Source organism: Sinocyclocheilus grahami, unplaced genomic scaffold, assembly GCF_001515645.1.
Source record: "Sinocyclocheilus grahami isolate Dianchi unplaced genomic scaffold, SAMN03320097.WGS_v1.1 scaffold453.1, whole genome shotgun sequence".
Taxonomy (NCBI): domain Eukaryota; kingdom Metazoa; phylum Chordata; class Actinopteri; order Cypriniformes; family Cyprinidae; genus Sinocyclocheilus; species Sinocyclocheilus grahami.
Window position 1 is genome coordinate 960,919 of NW_015505632.1, and position 22,378 is coordinate 983,296.

The window sequence follows — 22,378 nt, forward strand, 5'->3', positions numbered from 1 at the left end:
TGGCATTTATGGTGGTGTGATTACAGGATTTTTGAGGTCACAGAAATTTTGAGTGCCTTAATGTGGCTCAAACCAGTTATTTGCTACTTTCTTTAGGCTATTGTTGAAAAAATACTCTAATCAGATGAATCGGTCATTTTTGTACCCAAAATCAACGTATGGCAGTAACCATCATTACAGAGATAGTTTACTCAAAAAGGACAAATTGGAAGGAAGAATGTAGTCATCTTCATGGTGCTGTTAACATATAATGTGTAGAATATGTAGGAGTTAGCTAGCAGAATGTTTTCCAAACAATGAAAAGTAGATGATGACTTTGTGAAGCTAACATTTTTTAAATATACTATATTCTAAAGTGGAAGAAATTCTTCTCTCTCTCTCCCCCTCATTTTTAATTTAACAAGGTGCAAAGGGACAAAAAAACAATAAAAACATCACCATAGGCAATATTTTATATAGCCAAGTTATATTATAGGTTAAATATTTGACACATCACATGGATCATACAAAACAAAAATCTTTGACTTAGATTGTTTAGTAAATATGTACACAACATTTTATGATTTATGGTCTGGCAAATCGTCCTTGCTGACAGTTCTTCATTATTTTATTAACTGAGAGAAGGAAAATTTCAGTGAATAACAAATTCTTTGAATAATAAATTCTGGTCTGTTCCTGTGTCAGGTTGTTCTGTCAAAGTTTGTCAGCTGTAATCAAAAATCACTTTCATTGTATGAAAATGAACAGCCTAAATAAGACATTTTGTGTTACGTGCAAAAATATCATTTGAGCAACATGTGGGCAAAATCATTTTTAAAAAATGACTGAGGAGGGATAGCTATTGGAAAATGCTCATTCATTTACTTCACTATACACACCGCCACACACATTAAAAGAAACCCAAACATCCTCCAAAGTGCAGCATGACACTCTCAATTTCAGTAAGTTGAAAAACCCAATTTTAATCCAATATGAAAAAAGATGAAAGTGAGAACTGTGATGTTAAAAGTTTGTCTTTTTTGAAATGCAGGTCTTCATTGATCAGTAAGCACAGCTATAGCTTTTTTATGAAGTTATGAGGGAATTGTTTTTTGAACGGCTTTTTACTACAACAGTTTCAGTATACTGCATTTCACACTTTTTAATGTGTGCAATGTGAAATAATTTGCAATAGTTCTCTGTATTTTAGTTTAGATTTATATCAAGTACAAAGCCTCCCTTTCAACTGATTTGTGATGTACCATCTTTCTACAGTAACAGCAGCCTTTGAGAAACCGTATTTTCTATCTAAACAACAATTTTCATATTTCCAAGGATCCTTCCAGGATATCTCTTATACAGTCGTAACTATGTCATTTAATAATTGCTGTATTTGGTGATAAAATGAAAGTACGGAGGAACATAATGACTAGTGTCATGTTGTTTTATTATGTGCTGGTCTATGTTTGGATTGTTGTACCATTGTACTCAGCAGATTTTCGGACATCCAGCCACTTCTGTTTTGAATTTGAATGTCAAATTTGAAATGTCTCATGTTTATTTCTTCTGTCCTCGTGTATGAGACAGTATTAAATGCAGCTCCCTGCACCCAATGGGAGGATAAATCAATGCAGAATGCAAGCGCTGTGTTCGTTTCCTGTGATTCAGAAAGAATCGGGCCTTGAAGAGTGTGTGTGAAGTACTATTGAACTCTATCATTTTCAGTACACTAACAGTATACATTTTTGGTGCTTTATGAATAATTTATGAGAACATGAAATAAACCAAAAGTCTTGACTGAAAAGAAAATAATAAGGATCTCTTTGTTTCAGACTGAATGAAATGTACAGTAGACGGCAGACTGGCAGCTGTCCAAATGAGATGACAACACTGGGCACACAAGGTAACCAAAACTCAGGGTACACTCTTAAAAATAAAGGTGCTTCAAAAGGTTCTTCAAGTGATGCCATAGAAGAACCATTTTTGGTTCCACAAAGAAGCATTCAGTCAAAGGTTCTTTAAAGAACCATCTCTTTCTTACCTTTTTGTAATCTGAAGAACCTTCTTTCGCCACAAAGAAGCTTTTGTGAAACAGAAAGGTTCTTCAGATGTTAAAGGTTCTTTATGGAACCATTTAGACAAAAAGGTTCTTCTATGGCATCGTGAAGCACCTTTATTTTTAAGAGTGTAACCAAGGTAACCAAAATTTAAATCAGAATATCGACTCCACATGACTCCAAAGATCCCTACTGGAGTTTTAAATTATATTTCAAATAAATGTATAATCTTTGGGGCGAAACATTTGCTTTTATCTATTTAAAGTACATTATGTAAAGTCTACGTGACATGAATGGAGAATGCTTTCATTATGCGGATAAGTCTGACAAATGGCTCATGCCACATCACTTGACTCAGAAATGATCCTGATCCCTCCTCTGAAATTAACTGGTGAATCAGACCATTCTCAGTAACCAGGAGTATTTGACTCGGTCAACTTCCCTTAAGGCATACAAAATGCATTATTTCACAAGTTAAATTAACTAAAGGTGTTAATTCAATTATTTCTTTATGAAGTGCAATGTCTATTGATGGATGCACTTCTGACGAAGTATAAAATCTCTTAGAGATCAATTCATGGTTCACTGCGTGTTTTGATGGGTCTGATTATCTGTGTCACAGCATGGCAGCTCCATTAACTGCACTGCATTCCTCTAATGGATCTGCCACTGACTGTATGATTTGAGAAATTAGCACTGACGTTCCACTCGGTTCTCTGTGGAGTTCAAGTTCATACTGTGCACGTAAATGAGCTGACCAGGGATTGACCCTAGGACATTTTGGATCATATAGGCTTGTAGGATACATCAACTTCCCACACTAGAAGCATTTGAAAATCAGACAAAAAGACAGAACGTTACAAGACTGTGCACTCAACAGCTTTAACAAGAGTAATCCCAAAAAGCACTGTAAATATTAAGCATGACTATTGAAATAAATTGAAACAATAAAAGGTATCATGAACTGCCTTTGTTTTTCATTTTGTACTGTTCTCTGAGGTCCACTTGTGTTATCACGATTTTTACATCAAAACACAATAATTTAGAAGTAATAGGCTATTTTCTGTCCTGTTTTGACCCCCCTCATCAGAACGCTCTGTTTGAATAGCCGTGGCAGATTGTAGATTCTGAAGTAAACGCCCACTGCTATGATTGGAAAACAAGTGAGTTGTGCGTGTTTGACAGCCTACGTCCTACACAGATGGACACTGCTGTGATTTAGGTTAAAAACGCATAAATGCTCAGTACCAGATGATCTGCAATAACAGACAAAGCAATAGTGATCACGTAATAATAACAGTTACTCACACTTGTGTGGTGCGACATTGGATCCAATATAATCAGAACACCATCATATATTAGTTTCAGTCTTTCTGAAAATCCCATATCAAATTGTGGCTTGTTTGTAAATGAATCCACAGTAAAATGAAGCGTAAGGGAGTACTTACTGACTTTATTAAAAAATGGATCTAATAAAGTTTATCGTTTGATTTCTGCGTAGACCTGTGTTTGCCTCTCTGGTTATTTATACTACACGTGCAAATCGGTGGGCGGGGCTAAACAGGCAGTGCTGTAGAAGCAGGCGTTGATCTTCTTCTGCGGAGGCGGTGTTTAGCAACACAATTACGTCATAAAGTGTCACATTCCACAAGCTGTCGTTTTGGCAGATTGGCTTCAATATAAGCTGCTTTTATACTAACAAGCAAGTTTTGATTTATGAAACGTACAGAATGTTTTTATAGCACAGTGACCTCTTATCTATCAAAAGATCAAGGGAATTTTAATTTCTCAGTTCACAACCCCTTTAAAGTCTGACTGGCAAAGTCTTCCTCTGGCACCTGAACATATAAAAGTACGAGTCCCCTATTTTCATCTTTACAAGTTTAATCTGAATTGTTTGACTTTGTTGAAAATACTCAATTTTCAGAGTTGAGATGGAGAGCAGGGCGAAACATTGCCTCCAATATTCAGATTAGTGTCACTAATATTTAGAAAATCTGGGTCTGTGATGCCTCTTGAAGTGCATACGAAATTTTTTTTCCCCTCTTTTCAACTTTTTGAAACACCCATCAGGCATTTCCTGAACTAAATAATGCATTTATTTTTATTTGTGCTTCCAGAAGTGTTGCCGCCTCACTAATAATCTAGCCTGATGTCACCCAAGAGATTAATGGCCCTTGCTGGTTAATACCAGAATACATATTCATGAAGACAAAAAAAGTAAATTAACCAAAAACTGAGTGCTGAGGCATTCTGCTGGTATTTTGTCAATGTGTCTAAAAACTAGGACATATTATAATTATAAACACTGTATGCAGAGACAGTAGTTTCAAGTTTGAATCCAGTACAACATTGGCAGAAATCAGATCATTTAAATATACATCTATTCCATGCCAAACTACTGCAGATTTGCATAACAATGACAAAAATATCAGTAACAATTCAAATTAAAATGTACCTCCTATTGCCAAATACACAAAGAGGTTCAGCAATAAACAAACATACTCATGTGCTATTTATTACAAGCGTTCTAAGAGTACTCTCACTTTAAAATGAGCCATTGGTGCTAATAGACTGCCAGTGACTCCACAATCAAGAATGTTATTCGGGGGTTGCAGGTTTTTTCCTCTGCATTGAGATGACTAAGTCATTTAGTCTGACCACATAAGGGAAGTGGAGTGGACCTTGAGTCAAGCGCGCTGCCAAGTCACAACACTTGGAGCAGTCTTGCGACGGACAGTAATAATTCGCTGGCTCTATATTTGTGCAGCAGGAGGGCCTTAACAGCTGAGAGCGCTAAACCTGAGCATGTAAGAATGTGACTGACTCTAAACTGTTTTGATATACGGCTCCATTGTGAACATACCCAGAATAAACAGATGCCATTTCCTGACCCAAGTCATTTCATTAACTTCATTCCCCCCAAAGCCACACTGACAAGTGACGACATCAGTACTGTTTAGTATGATTAAATAAAAAAAAGAGTGTCAAAATATGTCTGAATGTTCTTGTCATATGATGTTCCTCAGATAGCTGTAGCTGTCTGGATGGCTTTTGGTAATTGTTCAGCCTTTTAGGAAATGGGTAAACAAAGACTTCGAACTTAGTATATAAAAGCTCAGTAACTGTGTCAGTATGATGGAGCATTATCAGAGGTAAAATATGAACTAAATCATTCATTCTGTGGATTTGCAAACTTCAGCAAAATATTGGCTCTCTTTTTTCATCTTATGAAGTTTAATATACAGTGGTTCTATTTTAAACCAATTAAACCTGAAATAATCACTCTAATTCAAGGCAAATCTCCAGTGTTAGGAAACCTCTGGAAAGGAGCAGGAAGACTAAATGTGACCCTGGACCACAAAAGCAGTCATAATGGTCAATTTTTTAAAATTAAGATTTATACATAATATGAATAAATAAGCTTTGCATTGATGTATGGTTTGTTAGGATAGGACCATATTTGGCCGAGATACAACTATTTGAAAATCTGGAATCTGAGGGTGCAAAATAATCTAAATATTGAGAAAATCGCCTTTAAAGTCGTCCAAATGAAGTTCTTAGCCATGCATATTACTGATCAAAATTTATGTTTTGATATATTTACGGTAGGAAATTTACAAAATATCTTAATGGAACATGATCTTTACTTAATATCCTAATGGCTTTTGGCATAAAAGAAAAATCGACAATTTTGACCCATACAATGTATTGTTGGCTATTGCTACAAATATACCCAAGCGACTTAAGACTGGTTTTGTGCTCCAGGGTCACAAATATCTCTGCACTGTTACATGCTCATACATGGTTTTATGATCCATGTAGGTAATATAGGTAATACTATATACTATAAATATAGGTAATACTATATTTATGTTGACTGATGTGAAATTTGTAATTTTGAATGTTTAAACTAGAATTACACTACAAAACACAAATTTTACATTTTAGACAGCAAATTAAAAGAAACATACAGAACCATTAACACAATGCATTTATCAGAATCACTATAATTTTTTAAAGGTCGTCTAAATTTTATAATGGATAATAATAAATAAACAAAATTATAAATAATAAAAATAATAATAGACAGTCATTCAGGTCTACAATTTGTGTGTTTATTTATTGATAGGAAAAAGTGCTCTACTTAAACCATGACAGCAACAGTCACTCTCTCCACGGGTCAGCAGATGTCAGCGGTGGGCTTAGGAACATGGAAAAGTGCCCCAGGACAGGTGTGTCAAAACCAACATAAGCTGATAAAAAGTTTAGTATAACCCAAAATTGCACTGTATCTTCTTATTTCTGTATGTTTATTAGCTGATTTATTCATTGTGGCAGAACTGGATTGGATTGTTTCTTACTGTAGGTGAAGCAGCCTGTACTAGCAGCTTTAGACTGTGGCTACAGGCACATTGACTGCGTAGCAGTTTACAGCAATGAGCGAGAGGTCGGACAGGCCCTGAGTGAACGATTTGGAGAAGGAAAGGTACCTGCAGATAAAACTAGACATGAAATCCATCAAAGACAATTACCTTAAAATCATCAATACATCACACACATGAAATTTGTAACCAGCCTCTGAGACGAGAAGACATTTTTGTGACATCCAAATTATGGAACACCAAGCACCATCCAGATGATGTGGAGGAGGCCTGCAAAAAGTCTTTGTCCGATCTGAGGCTCAGTTATCTGGACCTGTATCTCATGCACTCGCCAGTGGCCTTTGAGTAAGTCTTTATGTTTCCATATCTAGCTCTTGGATAGTGGAGCAATTTATTTGACTTTCTCCAACATACACCACCTTTCAAAGTTTTTTTTTAAAGAAGCCTCTAATGCTAATCAAGGCTGCATTTATTTAAAATAAAAAATGCAGTATGTTAAATATTACAATTTAAAATAATATGTTTAAAAATGTAATTTATTGTTGTGATGGCATGAAATTTCAGCAGTCATTATCCCAGTCTTTAATGTCACATGATCCTTTATAAATAATTCTAATATGCTGGTTTGCTGCACAAGAAACATTTCCTATTATTATTATCACTGTGCTGCTTAATATTTTTGTGGAAAAATGTATACTTTTTTTCAGCATCCTTTGATTAGCTCAAAACAACAGCATTTGGTTGAAATACAAATCTTCTGAAGCGATGTGGGAGAGAAGGAGGGGGGACGGGTTGCTGTGCTGCAAGAGTTTCAGTGTAATGAGGCCTTATAGGACCAAATGTGGCCATAATTCCAGCTGAATGAATGGTTTGAAAGTGCAAAAGTGTACTACAAAATATTATAGCTAATATGTTTTCAGTACTTCCAGGAGAGGAGATGAGCTGATGCCCCGGCGACCTGATGGCACTATTCGGTATGATGACACTCACTATAGAGACACATAGGCAGCCATGGAGAAGCTGGTTGACCAAGGCCTGGTAAAAGCCATTGGCTTGTCAAACTTCAATGCCAGACAGACTGATGACATTCTCTGCTTTGCCAAACACAAGCCAGTGGTTAACCAGGTATGTAAAAGTGATAATTGCAAAGACCGTAAGACTGGACTGTCCTTGCGTTAATTTGCCATTGACAACTAATGGCAACAATTTGAGCTATTCTGTTTTGTGTATTTGAATGAATTAATAAATGTAAATGTAAATATACATTATAATAACTATTATAAAAAGTTTTTTTGTTTGCTTCATTCCAAAATATTTACAGGTGGAGTGCCATCCTTACCTGGTTCAGACTCAGCTGGTATCTCACTGTTGGAGTCGAGGGCTGGTAGTAACAGCCTACAGTCCTCTGGGTTCTCCTGATCACCCATGGGTTACACCTGGAGAAGCCCATCTGCTGGATGATCCAAGGGTGGTCAGTTTGGCCAAACGCTATAACAAGACCCCTGCTCAGGTTGTCATCAGGTGAGGATGGTCATCTGATCCAAGAATAGGCCCATATTGTCTGCTGAGTAGGGATTCCTCCTTTTATGTTTTATGTGAGTATTATTAGTGTGATTTTGAGTACATGTCCATTACACATTTCTGGATTTGTTTTTGACTCATAGATGGCACATACAGAGAGGTGTCGTTTGCATCCCCAAAAGCGTCACTCCATCCAGGATCAAGCAGAACATTGAGGTAGGTTGGAAAAAGTCTTAAAACGTAATTTTTTCAAGGTTAATAAAGCAATAAGCCCCAAGAAGCCGTGGTTTACAGTGAATTTATAACAGCTAAGGGTGGCGTTGTTACCCTTTGCACCTAAAACCCCCTTAGCTGTTATAAATTCACTGTAAACCATGGCTTCACGGGGCTTATTGCTTTTATAAAACGGTTATTCCATAAACGTAGTAAGGTTTCACAGAATAAAACAGAGCAAATAAAGTGTAATGATATAAATAAAAACAGTATACTTCCACCAAACAATGTAGTTCCTCAGAAACAGTTGTGGTTCCAACAAAGTGGTTGTCGAGCAACACACAGAAGTAAACAAAGGTGTATGTTTGTAGTGTAATTTACAATGGTTTCGAATGACCAATCAGAATCAAGGACCGGAACTATCCGTTTTATAAAATACTTTCTCCTGCTCCATTTTACCATCCAGAGACAACCATAAGAGGTTGACCTTCCTAAAAAGCTCTTTGCCAGCAAAACCAGAACAGCCAATCACAGCCTCAACACTGACTCAACCAATGACGTGATTGTGGGGCGGCAGTAAATGTTTGTCTAGAAAACCTAGTTTAAAAACAATCATTATTTTTCTAAATCCATTTGGGCATGCTTGTGAGAGACATTCCACACTTAAGCTTTAAAACATTATTCATCCTCCATGACTCCTCATTTCAACACATGCACCTGAGCTCTTGCATCTCAACTTCAATGCCTTGGCAGGTTATTTAATCCCTGAGCCTCCATGTAACCAAATCTTGAATTAAATAAACCTGGAGGAGTTTAAGCAAGGTCAATCATCATTAGTGCTTATTTAGAATGCCAACAGAAGAGAGGACATACAGAGACACCTGGAGGACAAGAGCTGTAATGAGGACAGAGGGCGACAAGTTATTGGGATAGTTCGCCCAGAAATGAAATGTCTTTCCAAATAAATTTAGGTCAATATTTAGTGAATTTCTTTCCTGTAATTATCATATCTCATATGTGTGTGCTTCGTGATAGCTTTAGAGACATGAGAACCAATGACATTTGACATCAAACCAGGTGTGGCATTTTTTGAACATATCAGCTGAATGAGATTTAAGAGTTACAGTGATAATTATGTAAATATAATCACTGCTCACCTTTGCATACAGGTTTTTGATTTTAAATTATCGGATGAAGACATGAAGGTGATTGAATCCTTCAACAAGAATGAGAGGCTTATCATTCCAACTATAATGGTGAGTATCAAGTATATGTTAACCCATTTAATCCCAAATTTTTCCCAGATATGACATATATGAATTTGTGTGATATTTGTAAGGATATTAAACAATCAATGTCAATTATTTTAAAAAATGATTGAAAAGTCCATGAAAAAAATGGGTTTTATGTCTGGTCACAATTGTAACCGGTAGTAGAACACAGGGAGTCTAGGCCTATAGCGTAAATGCATTTACAAAATGACACATCTCCAGAAATTAGTTTAAAGACTGGTTTAAATTGTTGAAACAAGTATTTTATTCCATTAACAAAGAAGTAAACATTGTCTGACTCAGTTTCAAAAAGGACAAAACATCAATTGTATGCAGCAGTTTGGCACAAATAAATATATAAAATGATGACAAAATGACAAATTATAGGAACTTAGACGGTAATTATTATAAACTTCATTATAAACCGAAATAAGCTGCTGAGGTAAAATTACAAAATGAAAAAAAAAAACTTAAGGTTTTTAAAAATTAAGGAATAAATTTAAAAAATGAATAAATAAACATATGATGAAATATGAGCCTATGGTAGGAAACATGTAACAGTGTCAAGAAGCATGTAACAATACATTAATATCAATCAATTGTCACAACAATTATCAATCAACAGTCACAACTGTGTGCTGGTTTGGAACTCGTGGATTAGATGAAACCTCCCTCAGACATAACAGTGGAATTATTAAAAAACAATCACAAATGTGTGCTGGTGTGGAACTCATGGATTAGATGAAACCTCCCTCAGACATAACAGCGGAAATATTAAAAAATAATCACAAATGTGTGCTGGTTTGGAACTCGTGGATTAGATGACACATCCCTCAGACGTAACAGTGGAATTATTAAAAAACAATCACAAATGTTTTATGGTTAAGGTTTATGGTTAAGGTTATGGAACTTCTTGAAGCACTCAATGTGCATTGGCCTGGCACACTTCTCACAGCCAAATGATGTGCGACCCTCACAGACACGATATCTGACAAACCTATTTCCTGCTAAACAAAAGGAATACTTAGAGATTTCTATTTTGTATAGCTTTTGGAGCATATTTGCAGATGTTATGGTTCATAAAACATCTTTAAAGAATCTGCTTGCCTGTGTTTATTGGCCAGTGAGCAACACCATCAAACCTGGGTATATCAGTCACAGCAGCCAACATTGAGGATGGCCTCCCATGACCTTTTGGTGCAATACCAAATTTTTTCAGGAGACTTTGGGCGACTACTCGCTGAAATCCAAGGAGATCGTAGTCACCATTCATGACAACTCTGTGGAACAGCCAACTGTTGACCACAGCACTGTGGAGAGTCCAGGCATAAATTGGCCACCACCACTTTTTTGATCTTATTGTGCTGTGGTAACGAGACACCTGAAGATCATGTAGATCTACTCCTCCCATTTGCTGCTTGTAGGAGCGGATTATTTGAGGTTGCTGGAGGTAGTCATATGCCTTTCCTTCCTTGTTCCATCTCTTAACTGGTGCCTCAGAGTAGACATTTTCCACATTGCTTGCAACAGTGACCACACTGTTATCTCTCCACCTCACCAGTAGCTTTTCTCCTTCAGACAGAAATTCAGTGGAGACCCACGGTAACTTCTGGAATTCATTAATTGGTTTGAATGGCACATCAAACAACTGGTTTTGCCCCAGGGTCCCAATGCACCCATATCCTCGCTTTGTCATCTCATCAATCAGGGATAATGTGGTGAAGAGGTTGTCATGCATGAAGTTGCATCCTCCTGGAACACCAGCTTTTTCAGCCAAACCCAGCACTACGCTGGGCCCTTGACCTAGCCCGGTCTTTTGAAGAAGGGTATGCACTCCAGCATAAGGCTCCATGTGGTAGAGGTAACCCCCTGAGGATGCCAGGCTCCAAACCTTATAGCCATAGCGGATTGGTTTTCCCTTTATGAACTGTTTGTACCCGTGGCGCCCATAGTAGGGAATCATGCTCTCATCAACTGACAGCCACTTACTGATTGGCAGAATTTTGTATGAGCTATTGAGCTCCTGAAAGATTGGCCTCACCTTAAAGAAGGGGTCATCGTTGCACTTTGTGTTGTCCACAACATGGATGGATGCCATAATTTCATCAAATTTGTTTCTTCTCATAGCGTTGGAGATGCTGTTGTTGTGAACATCATCATCTAGTGACCAGAGCAAATGCCGTCGTGGAACAGTACAATATCCAGAGCTGAGGAGCACACCATCGAATACCAGCAGTTCCTCCATGCTTAAATTAAGAGGTTTATCTTTGTTCTGAGCAGAGTAGAGATTTGACATTTCTATGGGAAGCTCTCTCAGAGATGGTGGGTACATTGCTAAAAACACATCCAATGGATTTGCATTTGTTGCCTTTAGACATTGTGCTGCTGTTGGTTCATACACAATGTAGTCAGGCAAATGGCTTTTTGCTGTTTTTTTGGACTTTCTGAAATGTCTACTCTTGTTGTTCCTTTTAATCAGATGAGCAGAGATGCTTTCTGCCTTTGTCACTGGTATGGTGGCAGTAGTAGCATCTGAAGATAACAATAAAGAGGATGAAGCAGATTCAAGCTTTTTTGTGAGACTTCTTGTTCGGATTGTAAAGTTTGGTTGGTCCTCGCAGGCAGGTTCAACCTCCTCAAAATGATCAGATCTAAACAGTTCTGCAGTAGAATTCAAGATTCTTGATGGTAGGTGAGCGGAGTCACCAGTAAAATCCATGTCAGATGCATCGCTATCACAGTCGCTTTCTATTGCATCCTTCTCTGTCTTTGGAACCACTGCTATATTGCAAATTGCAGGCCCTGGATCATCAGCATCAAGTAAATCCAAAACTTGACTTAAGGTCAGTCTGAAAGAGAGTTCATCAGAATAACACAGAATGACATATGGGGTACATAGACTCCGTGTTATACCACCAGTCACAATTGTGACCATCTTCAATTATCAGCAGTTTGACAACAGAATGTAATAATATAATTTCAATATGTATAGATAACCCTTTAATGATGATGTATACAAAAAATGTATAAGCTATTCAAAAATTTACTTGGAAGACTTACCTGTCATTTCTGAGCTTTGACATCCTTCCATTAAGATGGCAGTACCAGGAAATTAATGTGTATGGTCACATGGCCAAACTACCCAATCATGTTAGACCTGCCCTGAACTCATGTAGACATCTTAAATTTTCATTATATATGAACATGTGCTTCATAATAAGAGGTTTTTTTTAATACTACAGAAAAATATGCGAGCAAAAATTGTGGTCACAATTGCGACCGGTGGGATTAAATGGGTTAAGTATACAGTATGTTACAGTTTTGAAATATCTGTTGTGACTGAAAAGTTTTTTTCACTCCACAGAAAGATGGACAAAAAGTCTGGAGAGATGCAAAGCACCCTCATTTTCCTTTCAGTGATTCATATTGATAAAATGCAATAGAAAATGTGTAAACCTCTTAGGATTGATGTTGCCATGTCTGCAATATCAAAGTGGAAAAAAAACAAAAAAAACCTGCATTTAAATCCATTTCTTATGATTGTATGGCAAACCCATCTAGAGTATATACACATGACCGTATCAAACAACTAAGATTTAAGCCAGAGCAAACTATAAAGCAAAGTTATTTGCTAGAGGAAATCATTGGGTAATTTTTAAAATGTGGTGCATTTTTAAAGAGGACACGTATAAAAAAAAATAACCCTCTAGTGTTGTTTTTCTTTACCTAGAAGTGGTATATAATTTCCTTTAAATTTTTTTTACTAAATCCTATCCAAATGCACATTTATTTTTCCACAATTTTAAAAGCATTTATTTAGGAGATAATCATTATCTGTACATGTTCACAAACCTCTACAAATTAAACACCACAACATCAGGTCCATTTCGTGAATTTTATTTAACATTTTTCAAACTTGTAATACATTATATGCTACATTCATAAAAAATGAAATCATTAGCAATTTGTTGTTTTTTTTTAAATCCTAACAGCCTAGCATTAAACCCCACCACTAAAGCTGCTCGTATAGCTTGTGAAAAGGTAATGAAAACACTATCGTGTATGGTTTTCACTGAAATTTACCCCCACCCACAGAACGTTAAGATTAAAGTTCTCAGAAGTCATCCTTTCACAAACCAGAGCAAAACACAAGCAGCTACATGCTTTTCTCTATCAACAGAGGGGAGAGGTGGACAGAAGGAGAACAAGGTGAATAAAAAACAGGGGGAAATGGACATGAGGAGAAGCGGAAAATAATAAACAAAAAGCACAGTCCTAAAAATGTGGAATTTTTAATTTTTTGTCTTTTGTACATGGCGGCCTGTATGAAGAGCGGCCTGTGAGAGTCAGCCACGTGGTCACATTTATCCATAAAGATCATCTTCGTTGTCCTCATTGAAGATGTTGCCTCCACCGCCACCAGAAGAGCCCTGACTTGGTCCACTTCCTCCTTGGTTACTGGACGGGAATCTTATTTAAAAAATAAATAAAAATATAAATAGGGCATTCTGAATGCATGGAAACCAAATACATTCTGACAATCTTAATATCCCATTAACGCACTTAATCCCCAGAGCTCATATTGTCATTAAGAGAAATTCCTTCATAATTCCATCATTCCTTCCTTCATAACAAAAGCTGCCACTAAACGTAACTTAAGATCCCACCTGAAACTGCCAAAGCCTCTGCTCTGTTGCAGGGTCTGTGCGAACATCTCGTATTTGCGGATGTCGTTATCGCTGACGGAGCGGCGGGCAAAGCGCATGGCTTCCTCGAAATGGTCCTTTCTAATCTCAGGCACAGGGTCATCCTCCTCCACCTCCTGAATATCCAATAAACCAACATGTTAGGAAATCCAAACTACCATACTAGTTTTAAATCCATCAAACCATAGTATTTAGGAATCCACTTAAAGATGCTTCAATTTGCTCAACTTTGAAAAGGAAGTACTTAGAAAGGTCAGAGAAGCACTCATTTAGGCAACCAATGAAATCTCACCATTGCAGAAGGGTTAGTCTGCCTCTCACGTTCCCGTCTGATCTCGTTCTCAATAGACTCACGGATGGCTAGTTTACAGGCTCTCTGACAGATCTCAGTCAAGTCAGCACCAGAAAAGCCATTGGTCATCTTGGCCAAGTAGTCCACATCAACGTCCTACACAAAAAATAATAATAAAATAAAATAAAAAAAAGGAATACATTAATACCCAATAACAAGATAAAAACCCCACTTAAAAATGACAAAATACATCCACTTTCACCTTTGAGATTGGAGACTTCCTGAGGTTAGCTTTGAGAATGGCAATGCGAGACTTCTCATCAGGCAGTGGGATGTAGATAAGCTGGTCCAGTCGGCCAGGCCTGAGGATGGCAGGGTCAATGATGTCTGGTCTGTTGGTGGCCCCAATGATGAAGACGTTCTTCTTGCTGGACATACCATCCATTTCTGTGAGAATCTGGTTAATGACTCGGTCAGCAGCGCCGCCACCGTCGCCAACGTTTCCACCACGAGCCTTAGCAATGGAGTCCAACTCGTCAAAGAAGAGCACACAAGGAGCAGCTTGACGAGCCTAGAGAAGGACAAAGACAGCAGAACAATTTTAAAATGGATCCTTAATTTACATATTATAGCTGCTGCAAGAACAAACAAGATCAGTAGACCCATAGCCTTTAAGAAACATAATTTGTGTTACTACACATTGAAAATCAGTCAGAAACGACCTGATAGAAAATGCAAAATGACATACCTTGTCAAAGATCTCACGGACATTAGCCTCTGATTCTCCAAACCACATGGTGAGCAGCTCTGGGCCCTTGATTGAGATGAAGTTGGCCTGGCACTCATTGGCAATGGCCTTGGCCAGCAGGGTTTTACCACAACCTGGTGGTCCATAGAACAGCACACCCTTGGATGGGGTCATGCCAAACTTAAGGAATTTGTCTGGATGTTCCACTGGGTACTAAAAAGGACAGAAAATATTGGTAAGGATGTGTAAAAGTTTTAAAACGTAGCTGTGAGAACATTTTGTTGTCCGAAATACGAACAAGACTTATGTGCTCAGTACCTGCACCAGCTCCTGCAGCTCTCTCTTGACATCATCAAGGCCACCGATATCCTCCCAGGTGATGTTGGGCACCTCCACAATGGTCTCTCTCAGGGCAGATGGGTTGCTCTGGCTAAGAGCCCACTGTTAGGTAGAAGAGGGTGACAAATCAATAATTTCTTTAGTTTCTGAATGCAATTTCCTCACATTTGATTGGTCAGATAGTTGTAAGAGTTACTAAAGATCCTCACCCTAAAGTCATCCATTGTTACAGCCAGGGAGTTCATAACCTCTGCGTCGATGGTCTCATCCTCCAGATCAATGAGGTCCATTTTCTTTCGAATGGCTTGCAAGGCAGCTTCTGAGCAAAGGGCAGCCAGATCAGCACCCACATGGCCATGGGTCTCATTTGCAACCTAAAAGGCAAACGATGGACGGTTTATAAAAAGAAAAAATTAAAATGCACCAAGGTAATCATCGTTAACTAAAGCTATTAAAAGAGCTGTTAACTGGAATTAAGATGATAAAATAAACTAGATGGAAAAAAACAAACTTAGTGCCATTTACAACAATTGTTTTTTTAAGTTTAAACAAACATTTCTAACGGGAAACAAAATTAAACTGAACTAAACCTAAAAAATGTAATATTTAAAACAAAGTCAAAATCAAACACAAAAACAACGTAATTAAACAAATTTATTTTGAAATGGCTTTTTTTTTTGTTTTTTTGTTTTTTTACAGTATTATGTATAACACTGCTTATGCACCCATATTTGATGGGGCACAAGCTCCAATCATTTGGTGCCCTAAATAATTTAGCATGCAATGGGACTCAAATCTGACCTAGAAACCAGTAGTAGTAGTAGTATATAAAAGCAAGTTAAAAAAACAAAACTGCAGATTAACCTGATAGCTATTCTATTCTACCTCCATTCCACAGAGGAAAGGTAAGGAGGGGGAAAAAACCCCCAGCAAATAATCTGCAAAATTGAGACATGAAAATACATTTTGGGGAGATGCATTTAAAAAATGTTATCCACTTGGCTCAAAAATCTAAGATGGGCAGAATTAAACTGGTTTGATGCTCCTGCCAGTGCCTGATTAAGGAGACCCAGTTTAAATGAAAGTAAATCATCATTAAGCACTGAATGTTCTGACATCCTCTGAAACACACCTGCTCCAGATCAACATCATCTGCAAGCTTCATGTTCTTGGTGTGGATCTGAAGTATCTCAAGTCTTCCAGTAGCATCTGGAATGCCGATGTCCACAGCAAATAATCTGCAAAATTGAGACATGAAAATACATTTTGGGGAGATGCATTTAAAAAATGTTATCCACTTGGCTCAAAAATCTAAGATGGGCAGAATTAAACAGGTTTGATGCTCCTGCCAGTGCCTGATTAAGGAGACCCAGTTTAATTGAAAGTAAATCGTCATTAAGCACTGAATGTTCTGACATCCTCTGAAACACACCTGCTCCAGATCAACATCATCTGCAAGCTTCATGTTCTTGGTGTGGATCTGAAGTATCTCAAGTCTTCCAGTAGCATCTGGAATGCCGATGTCCACCTCTCTGTCAAAGCGCCCTGAAATCAAGAGATTCAGAACATCAGCACAAGATGTTCCCTTCTAAGGTGCACTGCCTGTACCAAGAAGCCCGAACATCAACTGGAAATGTCTTGGCAAAAGATTTTTTTCTTTACAGAGCAACACTTGAGCAAAGTGATCTCACCAAATCGTCTGAGAGCTGGGTCAATGCTGTTGGGTCTGTTAGTGGCTGCCATGACAATGACATGAGCCCTTTGCTTCAGCCCGTCCATCAGAGTGAGCAGCTGAGACACAATGCGCCTCTCTACCTCACCATGAGTCTGAGAAAACACATGAGAACCATTTACTGCAATAACCCCCAATTAGACATTCACACGCATGCATCTCAGATAAGAGGTTGCTTTAAAGTAGTGATATGCAATGGAGCGGACTGCTTAACATTTAAAATTGAACAAGAATTTAGAATTATCTGAATGTTTTAAAATAAAGAACATTATAGCACATTTTTCATTAAAAACCATTCTCATAGTACATGCTGCTAATAATGTGCATTCAAGTTATTCCACTGGATTCCAGTTAAAGCAGAACATAATATTCAGGATTAAATCAGGTATGGTGATCACAAGAGCAAGTATTATTCTGAAATAGTCTTTATTTCTATATTCATTTTAAAATCAGTTCTGCGTTTTATCTTTTTTTTTCATAGATTTAGTACTTCATCCTTATTTCAGTTAGTAGCCAAGGCAATATTTAAAATTTGTGTAACATTCTTCTAAATGTTTTTATCCTATATTTATATTTTAACTTTATTTTAATGAACAAAACCGACTTCAATAGTTTTAGTTAACAGACACTGTGCTCTTTTCAGTAATTTAATGTCGTTTTTCAAACTGCGAGAACAGGCAAAAAAGGGGCGGCAGCATGCGGATACATTCAAACACACTTCATGTGCCCTAACCCCATTTAGTCCAATTTAATCCATGACAATTTAAAACACTTGTCAATCTACTGACCTCTCTCTTGATGGGTTCCCCCTCACAGTGGATCACTGTGTCTGGGGCCACAATACAGTATGGGCTGGGGTCGGTCTCCACCACTTTGAACTCCACAGCACGCATGCCTCCTCTCACCAGGAAAATATCACCTACGGAAAAAAAGCAAAACCAAACTTGTGAAATATCAAAACACTTCAAATTTGTTTTATACACCAACTGCAGTTCATGCAGTCTTAGACAAAACAATATTTTACTATGTCTTTAAAACACAGCTGCCATTTCAAATTAAATCCATCAGGTGACAAATCAGACTTCACGCCAAGCACCACGATACACCAATTTAACTTGAATCCACAGAAGCGCCAAAACTTACAAGAGAAAAAAAACTAAATAAAAAGACAATAGAATCAGAATCAGAAGAGCTTTATTACCAAGTATGTTTACACACACAAGGAATTTGACTTGACGACAGGAGCTTCCAGTGTAGAAGTACAAACATAGTGCAGACATACATGATAGTGTAGACATACATAGGAATAACACAGTAGGGATGTAATATAAAACTAATATAATAAAAAAAATTTAATAAAAAAAAATTTGAATAATGCACTATATACAGAAATATAAGTATAGGAAAAAATGTAATTGTTTAGATAAATGTACAGATATGTTTATTAGTGTGCAGATAGATATGTTATTTACAAAGTGTGCAGTTTAATATAAATATACTATGTTAGTTGTGTATATAATAGTGCATATAAACCCAAATTAAGTAGACTGTTTAAATGTTTGGATTTCTTTAATGTTTTTGAAAGAATTCTCTTTTGCTCACAAAGGATAAATTTAATTTAAAAATATGTATATTTTGAAATGCTACTTTTTAAAATAACTTTCATTTAAATACATATTAAAATGTAGCTTATTCCTGTGATAAAGCTGAATTTTCAGCAGCCAATAATAAAATGGATATCTTTTGTACCAATATAAAATCTGTGACTTAATCAATTTAATGCATTCTTGCCGAATAAGTCTTCCAAAATAATAACAAAAAAATAATCAAATAAAACTACTGACCCCAAACTTTTGCATGGTAGTGTACATACATCGAAAACATAAAAAGTAACATCTCACAATTGACTTCATGAACAGAATATAAAGAACCTATTACCTTATTACTTTTATAATAATTTTTAAAGATATATTTACCTTTACGGATTGGTCGGTAAGCCTCCAAGAAGTAAGGCTTAAGATAGACCTCAAACAGGTTGCCAGTGATGCCCTCCACTGTGTCATCGATGGGCAGAACGTGAATACGCTTTCCATATTTCACATCTGGACATGGCTGAATACTGAAAACCAGAAAGCGGAACAAATGAATGATCCATAGATTCAGAGGTATATTTTGAAATAGCTAGTATTATAGTCCTGCCAATTAGAATAACTCTGACAGATGCTGGGAATGTTGTATTTTAGTCAATTTTAGTCATTATATGTAATGAAAGTTTAGACAGAAAACAGTCTTACCTGATGACATCCCCAAGGCGCACCCTGAGGTTGTTGCGGACCACCCTGTTCATGCGAACCTTTTCATCGGAGCAGGTGTCATCAGACAGGACGATGCAAACGGTCTCCCTCCTCTTCTTGCCCTTCATCAGCACTGTGTCCCCCCTAAAGAGCTGGAGCTCATCCATCTTTGCCTGAAAGAGCAGAGAAAATGTGTTGGGCACATAAAGACAAGTGAAAAAGGAAGAAGGATCTAATTTTTATACATTTAAAATGGAACTCAAGATGGTACCTGAGAGAGAGACACAACACTGTTGTCTTCATTGATGGATTCATCAACAATCAACCTATTTGGCCTGTTCTTCTGCTTCAGAATGGCAGTGGAAAGATCGTCATTTTTGGATCTGTATAGAAAATAACATTTTAAAGCAGGGGCTCTCAACTTTTTATCAAAGGACCAATTTTGTCCAATGCCATATTCAGATGCTCCTCATACTGGCTAAAAGTTTTCCTCTGGTATTCCAGTTGTAATTATGACAATGATGCTGTTTGGGGGGGTGAAAAAATATTCCAGAATATTCTGCATGTTCTTCAATAAAAACAATAGTTAGAGGGGGAAATGTGATCTCAGTTTATACGACAATTTGTGTTTCCAGTATTTAAACTGATTTGTTTTAATTAAATAATTTTAAGTAACCTGAGGCCCTCAGTAAAGCACAAAAGATGTGCAGCAACATGACAGTTGACAGTCTCAGACACCATTCACTTTTATTGGCACAGAAAGGTGGTGGGGTGGGGGGTTTGAACAACAGTTTTTGTTCACGGTTTGTTCTGTTTTTGAACAAGCATGTGCTCCTGTGTTCCACAGAACAAATTTACTAAGTTTTAAAACAAAATGGATGAGATTAAATGATGATTCTCATTGTCATGTGAATTGTCCCTATAACAATGTTTTACATTTCTCAGGTGGTTACCAGAGACAGATAGTTGCTACTTTTATTTCTTCCAGCATCACTTGAGGCGAAAGTGAAACATACGTTACGTTTCATATGAAGTAGTACTTTCATGTAGAAAAAAAAAAAGAGAGAGAAACATTACATTATTATCCTGTCTGTTACAATGGAGTCGATGGATAAGTGCATTTCTGCTCATTTGCAGGTTTGTCAAGCTCAAGTTACTCCAGAGCTTTCCACAAAACACTGGACTGAAAGCCGTAATGATCCGCTAGATTTAGGCCAGGATGCGATCGTGAGCAAGGCCTTAGTGTAGCTGATCCCGCATAATTCAACAATTTCAGATATAGGCTTATATGTTTTTTCTGAAAAGACAGTGGACAAAAGAAACTAAACTAAAAGAGTTGTCAGGCAGACCAGACGTCAACAGGCTGCGGCCAACAGCGTATGTGTAAATAAGCTAACAGCACTGTCACAGCTAACAGACAACACGTTACGTCTCTAAATACTACTGAACTGTACAATTACCTCCCTCACACAAGTGTTAGTTTTTTGTCGTGAACGCAAACTAAGCATGTATTGTTCAGGTAGATGGATGGATGATTTATATTCCTCTCAGAGTGTGTGATGCGAGCTAGCAGCAGTTAGCCATCTCCAGTGGCCAATGACACAGCAAATGCTGCTGTGTGACTTGTGAAGCTTAAACCGCTTAAATACAAGCATTTTCGCGTTTATAAAAAGCTTTAGAGTCAGGTATGGTTAGTATCTAACGTTTTTAACGTCACATCTTGTCAAGCCGTTTTCGGTTTGATGGCTGAAATTTCCAGATCACGGGATTTATAATCATCACCTGTTACTAGATGCATTTACACAAAGCCGGTTTGACGCTTTAGCTCGCTTTGCTGCTCATTCACGGCTTCACTGGTTATAGAGAATTAAAGGTATCGATCTTTATGAAGCGGTATACGGGTCGTTTAAGTGTGCTGTACGCGTTTATCCGAGCAGTCGCCGGTGATGCCGGTGGGCCGAAAGCCTCCACATCATATGCGGAGATGACTCAGTCCGGTTAGCTTCCATGCTAAACAAAGCTGATCTTGGAGCCATAGTCGCATTAAAACTCCCGCAAAAGTTTTAATGAGTGACAAAAACGTTAGTATCTGAAGAGAGCGAAATTATATAAATTGACGTGCGCTCGGATGAGAAACCTGTAGCGTGTAAACTCGCACATTTCATTGATCACCGTTAATGATGCGTTCGTCTTTTAGCTTCATGGCTAACTGGTACTCAACAAAATCAACACAACTATGATCGCACTAAATATCACATCAACAATATTGTACTTACTCTCCACCCGAAGCCATATTGCTTCTCCCGAAAAAAGATATAAATAGTTGATGGAAATGAGAAGCTCTCTTGAGTGACCGATTCCAACCTTCACTAGCTTTTTACCTCTGCACTGGATTAGCCTGCTAACATCAACTCTGCAAAGCCTCCACATCATATGCGGAGATGACTGAGTCCGGTTAGCTTCCATGCTAAACAAAGCTGATCTTGGAGCCATAGTCGCATTAAAACTCCCGCAAAAGTTTTAATGAGTGATAAAAACGTTAGTATCTGAAGAGAGCGAAATTATATAAATTGACGTGCGCTCGGATGAGAAACCTGTAGCGTGTAAACTCGCACATTTCATTGATCACCGTTTATGATGCGTTCGTCTTTTAGCTTCATGGCTAACTGGTACTCAACAAAATCAACACAACTATGATCGCACTAAATATCACATCAACAATATTGTACTTACTCTCCACCCGAAGCCATATTGCTTCTCCCGAAAAAAGATATAAATAGTTGATGGAAATGAGAAGCTCTCTTGAGTGACCGATTCCAACCTTCACTAGCTTTTTACCTC

General features: G+C 37.5%; 1 protein-coding gene and 1 pseudogene across 1 annotated transcript; one reads left to right on the forward strand and one right to left on the reverse strand.

The window, feature by feature from the left end:
• The first annotated feature begins 1,605 nt into the window (after positions 1-1,605).
• LOC107552596 (alcohol dehydrogenase [NADP(+)] A-like) lies at positions 1,606-12,866 on the forward strand (annotated as a pseudogene).
• Positions 12,867-13,407: 541 nt separating this feature from the next.
• Positions 13,408-21,943, reverse strand: vcp (valosin containing protein). The gene is made up of 14 exons (XM_016234444.1): positions 21,814-21,943; positions 19,809-19,920; positions 19,538-19,710; positions 19,220-19,362; positions 18,028-18,162; positions 17,203-17,364; positions 16,944-17,056; positions 15,721-15,885; positions 15,491-15,613; positions 15,173-15,385; positions 14,687-14,995; positions 14,425-14,580; positions 14,094-14,248; positions 13,408-13,896 (listed from the first exon to the last, which is right to left on the reverse strand). Exons 1-14 carry the CDS (start codon positions 21,828-21,830, stop codon positions 13,791-13,793), a joined length of 2,082 nt encoding a protein of 693 aa, XP_016089930.1. The 5' UTR covers positions 21,831-21,943; the 3' UTR covers positions 13,408-13,790.
• Between the last annotated feature and the right edge of the window lie 435 nt (positions 21,944-22,378).

What these genes read in the sequence shown, in the direction of transcription:
- vcp (XM_016234444.1), bottom strand. An exon ending in GTGTTGTGTCTCTCTCTCAG is followed by an intron (nt 19,711 to 19,808) that starts GTACCATCTTGA and finishes CTGCTCTTTCAG; the next exon opens with GCAAAGATGGATGAGCTCCA. An exon ending in AGAGGCTTTGGCAGTTTCAG is followed by an intron (nt 13,897 to 14,093) that starts GTGGGATCTTAA and finishes TTTTTAAATAAG; the next exon opens with ATTCCCGTCCAGTAACCAAG.